Raw genomic sequence first — 20,788 nt, forward strand, 5'->3', positions numbered from 1 at the left:
TACAATATATATATATATATATATATATATATATATATATATATATATATATATATGTCACCCTATAGCAAAAATCGGTTACTACATATGTTAAAGAGTTCATTTGAGCCGTTTTTATGCAAGGATATTCTCTCTCAAAAGTCCTCCATTTGTTCATGGTGTTTGTGAACCATTTAAAGCATCACACTTGAGGTGCTAAGTTCTTAAAGGCCAAACACGACAAGCTACAACAAAAGGTAATCCTATAACTCATTTTTATGTTGTTTATGTCAATTGTATGCTAGTTGTAGGCTTCATGCTTTGGAAACAATATTGCATGTATAATTAGAGAAAACATAGATCCAAATCATTTAGGATTGTATGTGCACCATAGGATGTTGTAGTATACAAAACCCAACAAATTCATGTATACTCATCTACTGCATGGTTTTTATGTGATTGTATGTGTTGTGTATTTTGGGAAACTCACTAGGCGTTTGCTTACAATTTGTTGGGTGTTTCAGGTACTTCTGGCTCTAAGGGCAAGGGCTCATCTTGATGGCGCAGCTTGCACTCTCTAGTATTTTGTACTAGTTGTTTTGGATACTCTGATCTTCTGAACAATGTATTATGTAATGGAATTTGTGGGAAACAAATATGGATATTATTTCTAGTGAACAAATGAAAAAAAATTACCTAAGTTTTTGGGTTGTTACAAGTTGGTATCAGAGCCTTGGTTTGAGGGATTCGGGCACACTCTTGGGTGTGTCAGGACTCAAACTGAGGAAATGGTAAAACCTTTTTTAAAAAGAAACCAAAAAATTAAAAAATTTCTTGAAAACGGTTTTTGCAAGTAAAAGGGAAGAGTGCAATGTGCGTAATCGGCCGAGCTCAAGTAAGTGTTTCCAATGTACTAGCCATGCTATAGTTATATTTGGAAATTTATGTTGGATTGATTACTTGCTATGTGTATGCTTTCAAAGTTGTATATGTCTAGGATTGCATAGCCCTAGAATGATGAATTCTATCTTATTCTTGTTCCTTGTTTGGTTGTGGTTTAAGGTAGAAGCTTATTTAACAGTCTATGTGATATCATAAAAATATATGCCTCAAACATATTTTGTATGACTTTGTGTTCTTATAACGAACTAAAATTTTCTAACACATTCTCATTTCCCTCTCATGATCATGTTTGAAGTAGGGAAAAAGATGATATACATGTCTACTAGACGACTCACCGATAAGGGAATAAGGTTTATTGGACACGTTGAAGTAGTTTCCTAATTGTTAGAGGTTAGTTCGAAATTAGTAATGGTTGTGAATTGTGGAAGATAGTAATATGCAAATACGAAATGCAATCAACGAGTTAAAAGCGAGCTTTCGTTACGATGACATTATTAATGTTGCATGGGAGATGTTAATACTACGAATGACATAAATATCACGCGAAGAGTTACCGATATATATATATATATATATATATATATATATATATATATATATATATAGGAGGGATCAATTGAGAAAAAAAAAGGTTGAGAAAACATATATTTGCATGGGGAATCATTCTCAGCCACACATTTATTTTGCCGCAAAACACTTAGGCGTACCGTCGGAAATGGATAACGGATAAACATGTGTTTTCCAACCAAACATGTTTCCTTAAACTATGCTAATCATTACCTTAATATACGCAAAAACATATTTTTTTTTCGTTTTTTTTTTATTTTTAGAAAGCCATTATTATCGAAAAATTATTTTAAATATATCAAAATTCATAATTTTTTATTCTCTATAAATAGACATCCATATTGATATAATTTTAAGATAAAATAAATTTTTTTTTTAGAGTTTCAGCTCTCGTTATTCATAAGTGAATAAAAAAATCTATCAGATTTTTATTATAGTATATTCGTTATTCACTTATGAATAAAACGTATGCGTAACTTTTTTTATAGTTTAAGTATCGTTAATATATGAATATGACACGCAATAAAGTTTTCTTACTTAAAATATATTTTTTACATCATCTTTCATCATATACTATATTTATATATGAATAAAACGTGTATTAGTTGTCGTCATATTTTATATTCATATATGAATAAAACATTTATCAGATTTTTGTTACAGTTAATTTGTTATTCATATATGAATAAGTAGTATAGATGATACTTAAACTGTAAAAAAAATTAATTATATATTTTTATTCATAAGTGAATAACGAATGTACTGTAGCAAAAATCTGATGCATTTTTATTCACTTATGAATAACGATAGCTGAAAATATATAAAAAAAAATTATTTTATCTTAAAAGTATATCAATATGGATGTCTATTTGTAGAGAATAAAAAATCATGAATTTTGGTATATTTAAAATCATTTTTCGATATAAATAGCTTCTTAAAAATTAAAAAAACAAAAAAAACTATGTTTTTGTATATATTAAGGTAATGATTAGCATAGTTTAAGGAAACATGTTTTGTTGGAAACAAATGTGTATTCCTTATCCATTTCCGCTGGTACAACAAAGGCTTTTGCGGCAAAAATAAATGAGTGGCTGAGAACGATTCCCTCATTCTCAACGTTTTTTATTTTCTCAATTGAACTTACCTCTCTATATATATATATATATATATATATATATATATATATATATATATATATATATATATGCGCGCGTACACAAATGAACTAGGGAACTTTTGCGATGTTTTTGGCTTTTTTTTTTTATTAAATTGCGGAAAAATGTGTTTTTTTAATGATAGACAAAGTCACTTATTATGGTCATTCTAGTAGATAAGGTAAAATATTCTTACCTTTTTAATTTGCTTATATTTTTATTTATAAAAGTATAAAGAGAAATACGACTGGGAACTATTGGGGTGGTTCGTGGAAGGCGCAATTGGTTGGATCCATTATTGTATGTGAAAACCATTTTCGGCGAATGGGTGCCGGTATATGGATTTTGAAAGAGGCCTTAGCATGACATCTAAAAGTCAACCAACTTGCATGTCAATTTCATCCAATCTAGATCAGTTAACCACATTTGAACGTACTGTACGTAATATGGTATTGTTTATGATTCTTTTAATTTTTCTACTGATCACATTTTCATTAATTACGTGCGATAAATTGTTAATTACAATAGAATGATGTACTGATCACATTTTCATTAATTACGTGCGATAAATTGTTAATTACAATAGAATGATGGATTATACATTTAATGGTTATATTTAGTTAACAACTCGATGTCTCAAATTAAGGTTCTAAATTATGTAACTTGACAAGGTCGTACTTCAAATCATGACCGTTTTTAAGAGATAACAATTTTATATGTATATTAAAATATGATAAATCAGTTAATTATATAAGTATATCAAATATACTAAGTATTTAGAAGTGTTATATAAACACTTAATATGAAAAACTTAACATAAATCCAACTGTTTCATGAAAAAAAAAAACCGCATCATAATGCGATAAGGCGTGCCTTAAAACATTATTTGCACATTACGCTTAACAAACCTCACTTGGATGTTTTTGATATTGTCACTCTACGTCTTGCGTCATGACACGCCTTGACGCCGTTTAGAACCATGTGTCTAGGGGTGTTCGTTGGATGGATCGGTTTGATCCGATCTAATCAAGTGAATCCAAATTGATTTCGGTTTTCAAAACATGGGTCCGAATAGTCCAAACTAAATTCAAATCTGATCCGATCCGAACCAATTACAATTCTGTTGGATCAGTTTTTATAATCCGATTTACAAAAACCGAAACATTTTAAAACAAAATATAATTATAATATTAACCAACTTTACACAAGAAGCAAAAACAAATTATTTAGTTGTGATTTGATATTTATAAACAACTAATAAGAAGATATATTATAGTTAAATATTTTATAGACATAAAACTTTTGAGAAAAAATGCATATTCATGATTTTTTTTATCGTGTGAAACGTTTTGAACCTATTTGAAAAAATAAATTACAAAATTAATAAATAACTACAGATATATATTATAAATAGATAAATTACGAATGTTTATTCGGTTTTTTTGGACTATTCGGTTCTGATTTTATAAAATAAAACCAATCCAAAATAATAATTCGGTTTTGTTGAAAACTCATCCAAAAATCCGAATATCCGAACCAAATAGTCTAATCCAAATTGTCCAATTGGATAATTCCGTTTTATCCGAATAGTGAACAGCCCTACATGTGTCAGATGAATATTAATGTGAGAATTGTGTGATATATATAATCGTATAATAAAAATTCATACGCTACTATTAAGTATTAGGCTATCCGGTATGGGAGAGAAAACTACGCGTGAAGGCTGATGTGGCACCTCTACCCACGCGTGAACACCACCCCAATGGAGAGTGGATGTGTTGTGGCGTGACTCCGGCCACGAGAGAAGACGAAGAAGCTGATTGGTTAATGCTCTCTTTGACTGTTCTTCTTTATCAGATGCTTTAAATCTGGAGTTGCAGAGTAAAAATGGAGAAAAGAGCTGGACGATGCGTAGGGAGGAAGAAGACAGCAAAATGAAAGACTTGATAGATTTGGTCCCTCAAGTCTTGGCTGATTACACCTTCCACTCTAAATCAAAATTTTTATGCTTAAATAATGATTTTCGAAAATTACATATCATATCTTTTCAATTATCTTTTTTCAATTTATAATATAGCTTTAAATATTTATTGAATTTTAAAATTGTTTTTTATTTGATTTTTTATTAGTAAAATGATTACTTAAGTTTATAATAATGTTTTTTTTTATTTAATCTAATGTTTTAAAATTAAAAAAATAAAAATATAAATGATGTGGAGTGGTAACCATTTCCAATGTCTAGTGGATTGGTGGTGACCACTCTCCACAGCCTTAACATATATTGCACTGTGGAGGATACCTAAACTATTTGACCCGATAACTTTTTAACTAAAATTAAATTTTAGATTTATAATCTTTTACAATTTACACGCTTTTCCCACTAATACTATAAGTAGTCAACCACAAATTCACAAACATTTAATAAAACCCTTATTGAACGTACCCTGTTGTTCAACTCGTAATTAACATAATCATTAAAATTAAGATAAGTAAACTTTCTTTATATATATACATATATTTTTACTAGAATCCAAACTACTGGTAATCAGTATAATATAAAATGAGAAAAATTAGAGTGAGAGACAAGAGAAAGTGACAACTTGCATGTATCTTGAATAAAAAAGTGGTCAACTCTGCTGCTGTCAAATTCGGTTTATACTCATCACCTCGAACCATCGTCATTCTCCTCACGTGCCTTCGTTCACACCATCAACTAAATTACAAAAAAAACGTGTGTGTATATATATATATATATATATATATATATATATATATATATATATATATATATATCACACGCACATACAGAAAGCAAGTCGTAGTCAAGTTGGCTGGCTTATAGTTCTTGGCTGCGCCTGGACCCTCACACCACTTTGTTTGTTTCGTCTTTGTCCGTTATGCTTCAGCCATCAACAATTTCCTATTTAAAGTCTCCATTCTTTACTTGTTTCATATAGCCGTTTCTCAAGCGTCAAGGAATTCGATCAATCAATACCAATTTGATCTTACAACTATGGTTAGAGCTCCCTGCTGCGAAAAGATGGGTTTGAAGAAAGGCCCTTGGACTCACCAAGAAGATCGAATCCTCATCGACTATATTAACCTCCATGGCCACCCAAATTGGCGCGCTCTTCCCAAGCTCGCCGGTAATATATTAATTTACCAACACCTAAATGAGTTCAATTCGCAGTCACTGAAGTAATTAATTTGATATATATTACAAGAACTAACCTTTTTTCGTGTAAATCTGGTTAGGTTTATTGAGGTGCGGGAAAAGTTGCAGGCTAAGATGGACTAATTATTTACGACCCGATATTAAAAGGGGTAACTTTAGTAGAGAAGAAGAAGAAACCATCATACAGTTACATACGGCTATGGGAAATAGGTATGTGTGCATGTTTATGACTCCATCGATCGTTCTATATGTTCTGAGTATCTTCTTTTTACTGATCTCGTGATCTGATATGAATTGCAGATGGTCAGCGATTGCTGCAAGATTACCGGGTCGCACAGATAACGAGATTAAGAATGTCTGGCACACGTACTTAAAGAAGAGATTGAACCCTAACACTAACCCTACTGTAACCAGTTCTAAGTTTCAACAGGAAGTGGAAATATCTAAAGAAGATGAAGAAGATGGTGCTCGATCCTCGCCATTAGAGACGAATTCGAGCAGTCAAACGAGTTATAATCAAATCGATTCGCCTCAGCCTTCAAGTACTGAAATTTCTTCGGTGACTACAAGTACAAATGATAACTCGTGCATGGAGGACATGCTATTGGATCAGAGCTTACCGGATATGGATGAAGAGTTTTGGTCGGAGATTTTTTCAGCAGGTAACTCCGACGAGTTTCCGGCGGTCCATGAAAACATTGGTCAACTTCAAAGTAGATGTGGTTTCGAGTCAAATTTGCACGATGACATGGACTTTTGGTACAACGTGTTCACAAGAGGAGAAGAGTTGCCACAAATATAAATATAATAGATTGACATAATGTTTACTTTTTCTTATTTTCATTTTTTTTGTAGTTCAGTACATTTTTTAATTTAAAAATAGTCTAACTAGTATATTTGTATTTTTGGTGCCAAGCAACCATTATACTTGTTAAAATACAAAATAACATTAATATAGTCCAAATGTATTTAAATACACTATTGTGAATTATTATTATGACAGTCATGCTTGATCTTTCATTGCGGCATACAGCTGTAATAAAATATATAAAAAAATTAGTATATTTAAAATTTATAGAAAAGGTTTAGGGTGGTTATGGCAAGACTAGTTATTAGATGGTGCATGGTAGCTTAAACCAATTTTTATTGTGAGAAATGTTTAGAGATTTTTAAATTGGAAAAATTATGACAATTAAAACCTAAAAGCTCACAAAAGTACTAGAAGTGGTTTTCAAATTATGATCGTTTTGTTTAAAATCAGCTAAAAGTTGATTTTGTCAAACGAAGCTTTTCCTTTAAGTCAAGTATTTTTTTAAGAAAATAAAAACAATAAGCTTCTAAAAAGCTCTAAAAAATTTGTTATCGAACACGCTTTTAGTCACGAGTTCTATACTTTAACACACAATAACAATCCATGCACAAATCGTATGCAACGGTTAAAAACTATAAAGACTTAAAGTCCAAAAATTAAACTTGTTGTAAAGGGATAATGTAATCATAGCCTAACAAATTGTTTGTTTTTGTTTAAATATGTCTGTCATTTTTTTTATGTAGTGTAAGAGCATCAACAATGGTGAGTTTAATAGAAGAGTTGAATGAACTGACAATTCTATGTGTCATTCAATGGATGAAAATCTACCATTGTGAGATGTCATTTTGGCATTCAATGGATTTGGAATTCAATGATCATTGAACTCTTCAATGGGAAAAAAAAGGTTTTTAATTCTTAATTATTTACTATAAATTACATTTTGTAGCATTTTATTAAATTTTGTCGAGTTCAATGTATTGTGGGAAAATATAATAGAGTTGTATGGATTGTAGAAATATGATGTGGCAATCCATTGAACTCTATGAAGTTCATTGTATTGTAGATGTCCTAAGTGTTTAAACTACAAAAAAAAAACAATATAAAAACGTCATTCTTTCAATTATGAAGGTGTAAACCGGTTGTATTATTTATTAAGGAATAAGATATGTATATTATCTTTTATATAATTAGAATATTTCCCTGTAATTACTTAGCCACCTACAACTGTATTTTCCCTGTAAACCTTCCTTGTTTATCCCCTGTTACTTGTATTCTTTGGCTATTTAAGCCACTCCCTGTATGTGCATAATAATAAACAACCAATTCACTCTTATATCTCTGCTTATATGGTATCAGAGCTAACCTGCTCTCACGAGATTTGATCCTCTTCCTATCTTCTCAAATAAAACCCTCAACCATCAATTAGGGTTCATCGATGGCCACCAAAAACACCATTCACATTACCGCTGCTACTCATCTAACCATCAAACTCACACCCAATAATTACCCAGTATGGAGAAAACAAGTCGAATCCACTTTGATCAGTCTTGAACTTGATAACCACATCATCGGCCCCTCTGTTCAACCTTCAACAACAATCACTAACAAGGAAGGAAAAAGGATAACAAATCCTGATTACCTTCCATGGCATCGCAGAGATCAAATGATATTCAACGCTATATTGGGGAGCTGTTCAGACTCAATACAACCTCTCATCTCATCTGCAGCTACAGCTCGAGAAGCATGGACTCGGCTACAGTCAAGCTTTGCCTCATCCTCAAGGTCCAGAATTATCTCGTTAAAGTCCAAACTTGCCAAGAACCCTAAAGGAACTCGATCCATCTCAGAATTCCTTCAAGAAATGCGAGCCATTGCTGATGATCTAGCACTTGCCCAAAGCCCTGTCTCTGAAGAGGACATCATGTCTCACATCCTTTCACAACTTGGTGAAGAATATAGTATCATTGCTACTGCTATCCAGGTACGAGACAACCCCCTGTCCTACTCCGAGCTCTTTGACAAACTCACAGATTATGAAAGAGCCCTCAAGGATATACCCTCAACCCTTGACTCAACTCCAGTCACTGCCAATTACACTTCCCGCCAACAGGGATCCAATAATCGCACATACAACAACTCTTTCTCCAGGAACAACACCCGACCTTTTCCCTCTCACATGTCAAAAGGAACACCCCAATCTCAATGGCCAAATAATAACTCTTATGGCCATCGTACCAACAAAAACAATCACTTCTGTCAGTATTGTAACATTCCAGGGCACCTTACTAAGGACTGTCGAAAACTTGCTCGATTTCTAAGGGAGAACAATGTCATCACTGACCTTACCAAATCAACAACTCCAGTTGCTAATGTTACCACGTCGGCCCCAGTATCTCCCTCCTGGCTTTTTGATACTGGTGCATCTAATCATGTAACCTCTGACAAAAATACCCTTCACAGCGTATCGGAGTATGGAGGTCCAGATGAGATAGTCCTTGGAGATGGTTCAGGTTTACCTATAACACACACTGGCAACATATACATCGCTACACCTCACAGAAAATTATTGTTATCTAATGTGTTACAAGTTCCTAAATTACACAGAAATCTAGTATCTGTCTCAGAATTATGTGATACTAACATGGTTTCGGTGGAATTCTTTCCATCTCATTTCTTTGTGAAGGATCTATGCACGGGGGCGCGTCTAATGCGAGGAGAGAAAACTAATGGAGTTTACCAGACACGGTTACATCCCAAGCTCCACATCCATGCTACTCTCAAGAACTCACCACTCACACTCCATCACAAACTTGGTCATCCATCTCGTCAAGTCTTCAAGACTCTTATCTCTAGGCTAGGTTTTAATCCAAATATTGCTTCTGATGTTCACTGCCCTTCGTGCTCAATCAATAAAAGTCATAAATTACCTTTTGGTCCAAATTCTTTTGTTGCAACCAAACCACTACAACTAATTTATTCAGATGTCTGGGGACCAGTTCCACAATCGATAGACAAATACACCTATTATGTCATTTTTGTTGATTACTTCACCAAATATGTCTGGATGTATCCTATGAATCATAAAAATGATGTTGCAAAACTCTTTCCTCAGTTTAAACTACTTGTAGAAAAATACTTCTATTATCCTATTATCTCCTTATTCAGTGATAATGGTGGAGAACACCAAGGTCTCCTCCCATTCCTTCAATCTCATGGAATCTCTCATTACACCGCTCCACCACATACACCAGAACAAAATGGTATAGCCGAGCGCCGCCACCGACATATAGTTGAAACGGGCCTTGCGCTCCTACACCATGCCAACTTGCCATTATCCTTCTGGTCACATGCCTTCCAAACAGCCGTGTACCTTATAAAAGACTTCCTACTCCTATTCTCCAAAACAAATCTCCATATGAGCGTCTCTTCAATCAAACACCAAACTACTCCAAACTACAGCCTTTTGGTTGCCTATGTTACCCGTGGCTTCGTCCCTACACAACATCTAAGCTTCAACCCAGATCAACCCCATGTCTATTCATAGGATATTCCTCCACCAAGTCAGCATTCAAATGCTATGATCTTCAATCAAAATGATTATACCACTCCCGCCGTGTCGAGTTTATCTCTGATCAGTTTCCATCTCATAAGCAACCCCTCCATCAATCACTTCCTACACCAGACATCTTTCTCACCTCTCCTATCTCCTCTCCTATAGAAACACCACCACCACTAATCAATACAACCATCTCTCCGGATTCATCTCCACCCGCTGCACCTTCACCAGTAATCGAAATAAATGACTCACCACCACCTCTATCTGATGATCAACCATCCTCCCCCACCTCAACTTCATCACCCACCTCTTCCTCCTCTACAACCACCTCACCTGTTGCTCCTCCCCCTCCATCTCCACAACAGCCTCGTGACACCCGACCAAGAAAACTCAACTCCAAATACTATAACCCTTCCTTTGTTAATACCTCAACACTTCATCCAATTCCACCCTATATTGAACCTACAACTCATACCCAAGCCCTCAAAGATCCGCAGTGGCGTCAAGCCATGGATCAATAATTTAATGCTCTAATGCAAAATGGCACCTGGGAACTGGTTCCTAAATCATCTCATTCCCCAATAGGTTGTAAATGGATCTTTCGCATTAAAAGACATCCAGATGGCTCCATTGCCAAATACAAAGCCCGACTCGTAGCCAAAGGGTTCCTTCAACAATATGGCAAGGACTATTTTGACACCTTTAGTCCAGTCACGAAACCAGTCACCATTCGTACAGTCCTCTCTATAGCCCTCTCTCACAACTGGCCGCTCCGACAACTTGATGTCAACAATGCCTTCCTCCATGGTACTCTTCATGAAGAGGTGTTTATGACCCAACCACCAGGATTCATCCATCCTCAATTCCCATCTCACATTTGTAAATTACGTAAATCAATATATGGCCTGAAACAAGCACCACGAGCTTGGTACACTGAACTCACCAATTTCCTTCTCTCTGTAGGCTTTCACAAGTCTAGAGCTGATCCATCTATTTTTATCTACAACCATGACGGTCTCTTGAGCTACCTTCTGGTCTATGTAGATGACTTTGTCCTTACGGGCAACAATAACGCCTTTCTTGATACCTTTGTTGCAACCTTAGCCCAACGTTTCTCCATCAAAGACCTTGGTTCTCTTTACCACTTTCTTGGAGTTGAGGTCATACCCACATCTCACGGCTTATTTCTGTCCCAACATAGACACATTAAAGATCTCTTGGAACACTTTCACATGGATGGAGCAAAGGATGTGACCACTCCCTTGAACTCCTCAGTTTCTCTCAAGCTGCACGTGTTGATCCAACTCCCTACCGCAAGTTAGTTGGTTCTCTTCAATACCTGGCCTTTACGAGACCAGACATCTCATTTGCTGTGAATAAACTGTCACAGTTCATGCACGCTCCCTCAGAGCTTCATTGGCAATCATTAAAAAAAGTTCTCCGATACTTAAAAGGTACTATTCATCATGGCCTATTTCTCAACCGGGGTTCCTCTCTGACACTCAAAGCCTTCTCTGATTCTGACTGGGGAGGAATTGAATGTGGTGGTCGCTCCACCACGGCTTACCTATTGTTTCTTGGTTCAAACATTATCTCATGGAGGTCAGCACGTCAAAAATCTGTTTCCCGGTCATCTACTGAAGCAGAATATAAAGCCTTAGCCAATGCTGCATCTGAAGTCGCATGGGTTCAAAACCTCCTGACAGAATTAGGAGTTCATTCCACACAGCCACCTACACTCTATTGTGATAACACATGTGCCACATACTCCTGTGCCAATCATGTCTATCACTCTCGCATGAAACATGTGGCTCTAGACTATCACTTTGTCCGGGAGAAAGTTACAGATGGCTCATTGATTGTTCATCACATCAATTCATTTGATCAGTTGGCAGATGCATTGACGAAACCACTTTCTCGTGGTCCTTTCCAAAGACTTCGTTCCAAGATTGGAGTTTCCAATGGAACCTCCATCTTGCGGGGGCGTATTAAGGAATAAGATATGTATATTATCTTTTATATAATTAGAATATTTCCCTGTAATTACTTAGCCACCTACAGCTGTAAACCTTCCTTGTTTATCCCCTGTTACTTGTATTTTCCCTGTAAACCTTCCTTGTTTATCCCCTGTTACTTGTATTCTTTGGCTATTTAAGTCACTCCCTGTATGTGCATAATAATAAACAACGAATTCACTCTTATATCTCTGCTTATATTATTGGGTTGTTATGCATCCACATTGGCACTTTGCTCAACTGAACCAGACCGTGTGACACAGACGAGGCGTCCACATAGGTTTTTCTATTTAAAAATAATTGTTTTATTATTATTATTATTATTATTATTATTATGTATTCCTGTTAAACATTCTAACCCGATCTGTTCTTTGATGAACATCCAGCCACTACCAAATTTCTAAAAATAATTCAAGTGTATATCCTTCTGGGCATGGGAATTATGGAAAACCATAATCGCAAACTATTTCGGAATATGTGAAGGGGAGGCATATGTCCGATAGAAAAAATATTGACATTTGCTCTAGAACTTTAACGCATGAATAATCTTAATACGAAAAGATATTAAAAACAATGATATAATATAAGAACTGAAAGTAAGAGGTTATAACTTTTGTATGGAGCCTTATTTTTTCACTTTTATAGTTAGTGTGAAAATGGAAAGTCTCTTTTTTTTCACATGCAAAATACATATGCGTCTGGATGAGATTGTAAACCTCTCCGATAAAAGTCTAGAAGGAATGGACCAAAAGTCTATATTGCGCAAAAAGAAGTCTAGAAGGAATTAGAAGGAATGGACCAAAAGTCTATATTGCGCAAAAAGATGACTGTTTATTTTTTAACGTTACATGCTACTAAAATAAACAATTTTTAAACTTAAAAAGTTATTCAATATTGTTATTTAAATAGTGCTATTTTTATAACACCGAAAGATCCCATCAAATCAAATTCTTTTTCAATTTCTCTTGATTTAAGAGATTCAATATTAGAACCATACTTACCCTTGGTCGAAAATCATCTTTTGAACTTAACATTGTTATGATTTTATTATAAACAACTAACAAATTTAGAGCAAATTTTATGTAGTATTGTATAACACTTTTATTTTTCATAACCATTTTTATGTGACATTATATTATAATTAACATGTCTGTCTAAATTATTTTGTATTTTAATGACTATATAACTATTAGGTTGTTTCAAGCAGTGAGTTATTATATATAAAAAAATAACATATATGAATTAACGGATACATTTGATATTTATCGTAGTTTGTTGTAGTTAAAATGGAAAAATATTACAAAAGAAACATTATTAATGTTTGAAAATGTTACAAAAAAGACATTCGTAAAAAAGAGGCATTTGAATAAAAAAAAACATTTGCATAATTTTTTTTAGGTTAGAAAATATTAGAAGACTATAGTCTGCATCTATGTTGGGAAGACGACACGCAAACATTTTTAGGTCTATGATTTTCTAAAAAACAATAAATTTACAAAGGTCAATGTCTGTCCACCGTGTGCACGACACGCAGATAAAAAACAAACATCACCTTAATATTGCAAGATTTTACAATTACGATTAATTTTAAATGTCATAAAATAGTTAGTTTTGAACTGAATTACGGATTTGGCCAGAAACGGTTTGGCTCTCTGCTTGAGTGGTATGCTTAAAAAAAAAATAAGTTACCCTTGAGTTTTGTTTGTGTCTAAAATCATTGGTTTAACAATATTTATTATATTGATAATCTCTTTAAGTCGTTCTTTATGGTAAAGAAGAGTGGACAAGTGGATAAATTTACTTATGGTTTGGTGATTAGTCAAAGTTGGTGAACTGATATCATAAAGAAAACAAAGTGAGGTCGATAAAGTAATATTATAATGGCAAAAACAATGTTTAGTGTTGATTGTTGAATACGGCCGACTATATAACTTTTTAAAGTTTCAGTTTGGACCCAATAGTTTTTTTAATCACTAATAGTCATGTTTTTAAAATGGAGTTAATTTTTTAAAATCATAAATTAAAGTGATAACCGAAGTACAAAAAGACTTGTAAGATTAATATAATATGTTGTCAAGTAGTATATGATATTTTGTTTCGGTTGGTGCATGTTTAATTTGTTTTCGGATGATCACATCATCGTAATATGTGTTGGTTGTTTTAAACATTAATAAATGACTAATGTCATTAAAAAATTGATTTTGTTTTAACATTTGTTGCTTCAAAGAAAAATGAGTAATACTTGATTATCAATTTTTTTTCTTGTTTTCAAGAAAAAAAAACTATAAATTTTAAACACAAGAATTTACGGAGATGATTAATAAAAAAATAAGTTGTAGTCTTATAGATCAAGCTGGTCCGGTCCTGTCTGGACCACAAGAAGGTTGGCCAAGCCAGGTCAAGCCAAGCATAAAAAAGGCCGGCCCGAATCATTAAGTACGGAAACGATCCGATGACTAGTTAACGACAAATTCATCGTATGATTTTGATTTAGATATGCGATTCCGATTTTTTGGTTTTCAAAATTTTCATCGTCCGAGATTATGTCTTGGATCGCTCCAATAGCAGACAGACCAGATAGATGGAGGAGAAGAAGATCGACGATGAACATTTTCACTTCCCGCCTCGTAGAAAACCACCGTCATCTATGTTCGATATTTTCAACAAGAAAAAGAAACACAAACAAAAGTAATATGAATGTCGACATAAATGAATTACGAATCAAGAGGGTAGAAATACAAATTTCCTTCCAAAAGATTCAATCCAATGAGAAAATGAGAGACCATAGTTAACGGGCAAACTTATAATCGGTGTGCATAGAAACCATAAGTATGTTGTTCTTCAAATTACACTATCTTCTCATCATTTCGATATCTTCACACTCAAATAAGAAACAAAGGGATATTGAGAATAAGAAGATTTGAAATTAATAAATTGCAAAGGCATAACTATTCATTGAGAAGTTCAGATGAAATCACATCGCTTTGATACCATTAACAGCTTGACAAAATTAATTTTCCAACATGAACAATCTATTTATTAATGATAGATCAATTCGTTTGAACTGCTTTTACACAAAAACCTCACTACATATTCCTACACTACTCTCATCTAAATCTACACTCACAAGAACTGATGAATATACGGATTACAGATGAATAATGTGACATCCTCATTTTCACGGCCAGAAAATACCGATTTTGTTTATGCTTTATAAAAATCAGAGTACCTCTTTTAATAAAAATGTTGCGGAATTTGTTCCCAGAAAAACATGATAAATACGTTATCAAAGCATTTCCTAAGAAATGCATTTTATTCATTTTAAAACATTGGGATGTCATCGTTAATACAGAAACATAAGCATAAACAGAACTTACATTCATTTACACTAGTGATCTACATCTCTTTTAAATCTCTCAGTGTAAAGTAGCTTCATATCGACACCTGTGATACAAATAAGCTTGAGTGGGTCAGGTTGGCAAACCTGGTGAGTACATAGGGTTTTCAACCCACAATAATGTAATTATTATGTTTAAACATCAAACAATCAACCCAATTACTCATCCCCGTTATCTTCTTTACTCGTAAGGATCTACCCTAAGAATTAGCTATTCATTGTTCATTCATTCCTAAGGATTATCCTAAGGAATAGGCACGAAGTCTATCGTTGCCAATGACACAGTTGTCAAGCACGACTGCTAATATTATCATTTAGGCGTAACTGCCAGAATTGTGACATTCTTTATGAGGCGCAACTGCCGGTATTGTCCTTTAGGCGCAACTGCCATTGTTATGATGTTCTCTATTAGGCGCAGCTGCCGATACTATCCTTAGAGCGCAGCTGCTAGGATGTTTAGAGTACATCGTAGATTATAAACATCTACAAGTTGTGGCGCAGCTGCCAATGCTCATCTATAGGGTACTAAGTCCATTGCTGCCAATGTTCACCGATAGGGCACTATGTCCATACTGCTAATATTCCTCTATATCAGCTTTCATCATTAATCTACCCATATTTTACCCAACATATTTTGTAGATATAAATACATATACAGTTTAAATTATTTAAAACATGTATAAAATCGTTCATCCGACGTAGATAGCAAGTATACAGATAATATGCACACATAACACGTAATTTATATAAAATACTTCATATCTATGTGTAAGATGAAAGTAACTATGCACTCACTTGTTAAGGTGGTGATTCCGAACTCAGACAGCGGTTCGCTTCTTAAAAATAATTTCCTTCGACGAAACCTAATATTATTACCACTAGATTTTAGTCTAATATTTACTATGACTAATTATTATTATTATTATTATTATTATTATTATTATTATTATTATTATTATTATTATTATTATTATATAAACGTTTAAACAATATTTTCCAACCACTATGTACAGACAGGGGCCATACATAAAACACCGGAGGGCAGGACCATTTTGGCATATATCACTTCTGAAATCCAACAACCCTATGCGACCCTTTAAACCAGATTCCCGGTACCGCGAGTAGTTAAAAATATATTATAACGACACTTATATAAGTCATAATAATATCCCAAATATTTATTATAAGTTCATAATAACAATACTAATTTTAAATATAAGTTATATTAAAATAGGGTAATCATAACTTACTTACAAGAGGGGTTTTAGCTAGGAGTCGGGCTCTGCAGGGGCAGAACTTCGTCGCTGAATCTTTCTAGGAAAGATTCGTGCAACGCTTCAGCGCTCACCTTACTATACTAAAACTACAGAAAGAGAAATCGAATCACGAGGGACCGAAATGCTCGGGGGATAAGAAGAGAAAGACTCTTGAATCAAGAGAATGGTGCAAGAAATATGAGAGCCCAAGGCTCTTATTTATAGTAATTGAATTTACAAAAACTACCCTCCATAATTACTTAATGACTTTATAGTTATATAAACGACTAAACATCCCTTCATAATACTATTTTAAATAGATTTAACGATATTTTGTACTAAACTAATATCGAAAGTATTCAACACTAGTCTTATAATGACCGCATCGTCGATACCTTTCTAATGATATATACATATCTATATATATATATATATATATATATATATATATATATATATATATATATATATATATATATATATATGTGTACGTATATATGATTTATACTTTATTTTAATACGTAAATATGCTATTATAATTTGTAATTTGTTCATACTAACTCCATTTTTGATGCTCTTTATATCCACTCGTAGGTGGAGATGTACTCTACAACTTTCATTTAGATTCCGTCGACTAATTTTGACTTTATTTTTAAAGTTATATTTTTAACAGGCCGGGACAGGAAAAGTCCGTTAAAAATTCATAACTTCTTCATCCGACGTCCGTTTTCGTCTTTATTTTTACCGTTGCGCTACTATTAATGAGATCTCTAATTCTCATTTAGGTTGCGTTGGCCAAAAATCGATCGATCTAAAATTAGAATTTCGGGTTGTGCACTGTTATGCCAAATCTTAGAAAAATCATAACTTCCTCATACGAAATCAGATTTTGACGTTATTTATTTTGTATGTTATCGGTTTAACGTATACTACAACTTTTGTTTAGATCACTAAGGATAAAAAGTCTTCTATCGTAAATTCACTATTTACATCTCCCGGTGCCGTGCCGATTTTGCCGTAAAACTTCGACGGGCCATAACTTTTTCGTTATAACTCGGATTTCGGCGTTCTTTATATCTACGGAACCCTTGTAACATATACTATGACTTTGTTAAGATTATTCATTCTAAATAATCTTCTATTAAAAAGTCATATTTGACGCTTATCGTCTCTAAATTGACTAGCCCGAATCTACGGGCGTTACAAATAACTAGAACATTGAAACCCTAATTGAGAGAGAACATCGATTAGGTCACTTGTGTGTTTGTTTTCTGTTATGACCTGGAAGATAAGATGCACAATACATACAATCCAATTAACAACCCATGGACTATCCAAACCCGGTCTCAACTCGCGAGTATTAATACAACTTATCTGTAGACCACAATACATATAACCCAAAACCAATACATAAATAATAAATTAAATTAAGAACAAATAAAGCCAATTTTAGTTTGAAAAACTAACGTTTATTTAACAGCTTGTCTGGGGCATATCCCCGTAGTAACGACACTTTCCAGAAGAGGTATTAGCGTTCCCTCTTCTTCTTGACAAATGTGTTTTAATGGTGTGGATAATGCGGATCACATTCTTCTGGATTATCCAATTGCATTTGATGCTCTTGTTTGGATTTTCAATTGGTGTGGTATCTCCCCTCAAAGATTCTTATCGATCTCCGATTTCGTGAACTTTTGCGGCCAACTCGGGAAATTGTCCTAAAAAGAAGAAAATATTTCTAGCTATTTGTTATGGTTACTTGTCGTGTGCTTGGAGGGCGAGGAATGATGTTTTGTTTAATAGGATGCGCGTTAATTCCTCTAAGCTGGCTGATAATCAGGGCCGGTCCTATGAAATTCTATGTCCCGGGCGAATAGAGAAGACGGTGCCCTATTTTTATAACACATAACTACAATTCCCAAATTTTATAACATAATTTTCTAAAGCAACTACTTAAAAGAACTTTTTATTAAATAACTTATTCATTACAAACTAAATGTTACAAAACAATTCTTGAAGCAAAAACATCAATTATCTTTTAATAATAGTAAAATTTGCATAATATTCAATATAACTCTAAACCTAAAATTAGAAATCGTTAAAGGGAGTTAATAAGTCTCATTTGTTGCATCAATATATTATCTACATAATTTATAATCCAAAAAGCAATATGAAATTTAATAAGATTATATATATATATATATATATATATATATATATATATATATATATATATATATGTGTGTGTGTGTGTGTGTGTGTGTGTGAGCGTTCAATCGAGAACATTTCTTATCGCGAGAACATTTGAGAACAAATTTGAACCGCACAATTTTTTAAAATTAAGATCATCAAATATTAATAATATAAATAAAAAATAAGTAAAGGATTAAAAAACCCACTAACCACCACCACCCATCACCACCACCCCTATTAAAACCACCACCCACCACCATCACCACCACCCGCCACCGCCAACCCCGACCACGACCCACCATTCACCACCACTACCACCCGTTATCACTAACCCCACCCACCGCCCACCAAAACCACCACCCACCCACCACCGTCACCACCACCCCCACCACCCACCACAACCGCCACCCATCCACCACCACCCACCATTATGACCACCACTTGCCTCTACTACCAACCACCACCCACCATCACCACCCGCCTCCACCACCCATCACTACCACCTACCACCCCCACCACCACCACACGCCACCCACCACTCACCAAAACCACCATCCACTACCATCACCACCACCCGCAACTACCACCCCCACCACCCATCACTACCACCCACCCACCACCCACCATTATGACCACCACCACCACCCGCCTCCACCACCTATCATCACCACCCATCACAACCACCCACCACCCACCAAGACCACCACCACCGACCACCACCATTCACAATCACCCATCCCACCTATCACCCAGCAAAACCACCATACACCCCCACCACCCCCGCCACTAACCACCACCCACTCACCCACCACTATCCATCACCACCACCCGCCTCCACCACCACTCACCACCACCACCACCCATTACTTACCAAAACCATCATCCGCTACCACCCACCACCCACTACCAGCATGCATCACTACTACTCGTCACCATAACCCCCACCACCATTACCACCACCACCACCCACCAACCACCACTCACCATCACCCCAACACCACCACCCGTTACCACCACCCACCACCACCATCTCTACCACCAACCACAACCTACCCACATCATCACCACTTACCATCATCACTACCCACCGCCTACCACCACCACCATCCACAACTAACACTAAACATCACCACAGCCACCACCACCAGCCATCACCCACCCATCAACACCACCACCACCAACCCATCATAACCACCACACCACCCTTCACCACAACCACCACCTACCGCCACTCAAAACCATCATAAACCAACTATCACCCACGACCCCCATCACTCACCAGCCACCACCACAATCCGTCACTATTACCCATCACTCTCCCCCTCCTCCACCACCACCACAACCCATCACAAACCATATCTCATCTCCACCACCTACTACCTACAACCACCAACACCATATATTATTAAATGTATATAATGACATAAATCGTGTGTGATTATATGTATTTAATCACACAAATAACATGTAATTAAATACATATAATCACATGTGATTATATGTGTCTAATCACATATGATTTATATAAACAAGATTCGTTTTCATGTTTTCCATTCAATAATTCTTCTCATGTATTTAATCATATCTGATTATATGTATTTAATAACGTATGAGTAATGTGAACAAAGATTTGTTTTTGCTTTTTTGTTTCAATGGTTGTTCTCTTCTATATAATCACATATGATTATTTGTATCTAATCACATATGATTTATATAGACAAGATTCTTTTTGTCCATATAAATCACATGTGATTAGATGTATTTAATCACATGTGATTAGATGTA

At 34.7% G+C, this 20,788-nt stretch overlaps 1 protein-coding gene across 1 annotated transcript; it reads left to right on the forward strand.

Moving 5' to 3' along the window:
- The first annotated feature begins 5,424 nt into the window (after positions 1 to 5,424).
- On the forward strand, positions 5,425 to 6,754 carry LOC145137858 (transcription factor MYB14-like). Its single transcript, XM_079072000.1, has 3 exons — positions 5,425 to 5,749; positions 5,859 to 5,988; positions 6,079 to 6,754. The coding sequence occupies exons 1-3, from the start codon at positions 5,617 to 5,619 to the stop codon at positions 6,578 to 6,580; spliced, it is 765 nt and encodes a 254-aa protein (XP_078928126.1). The 5' UTR covers positions 5,425 to 5,616; the 3' UTR covers positions 6,581 to 6,754.
- Positions 6,755 to 20,788: the final 14,034 nt, after the last annotated feature.

This window comes from Lactuca virosa, chromosome 9, assembly GCF_052849685.1.
Source record: "Lactuca virosa cultivar CGN04683 chromosome 9, Lactuca_virosa_CGN04683_v6, whole genome shotgun sequence".
Classification (NCBI taxonomy): Eukaryota; Viridiplantae; Streptophyta; class Magnoliopsida; order Asterales; family Asteraceae; genus Lactuca; species Lactuca virosa.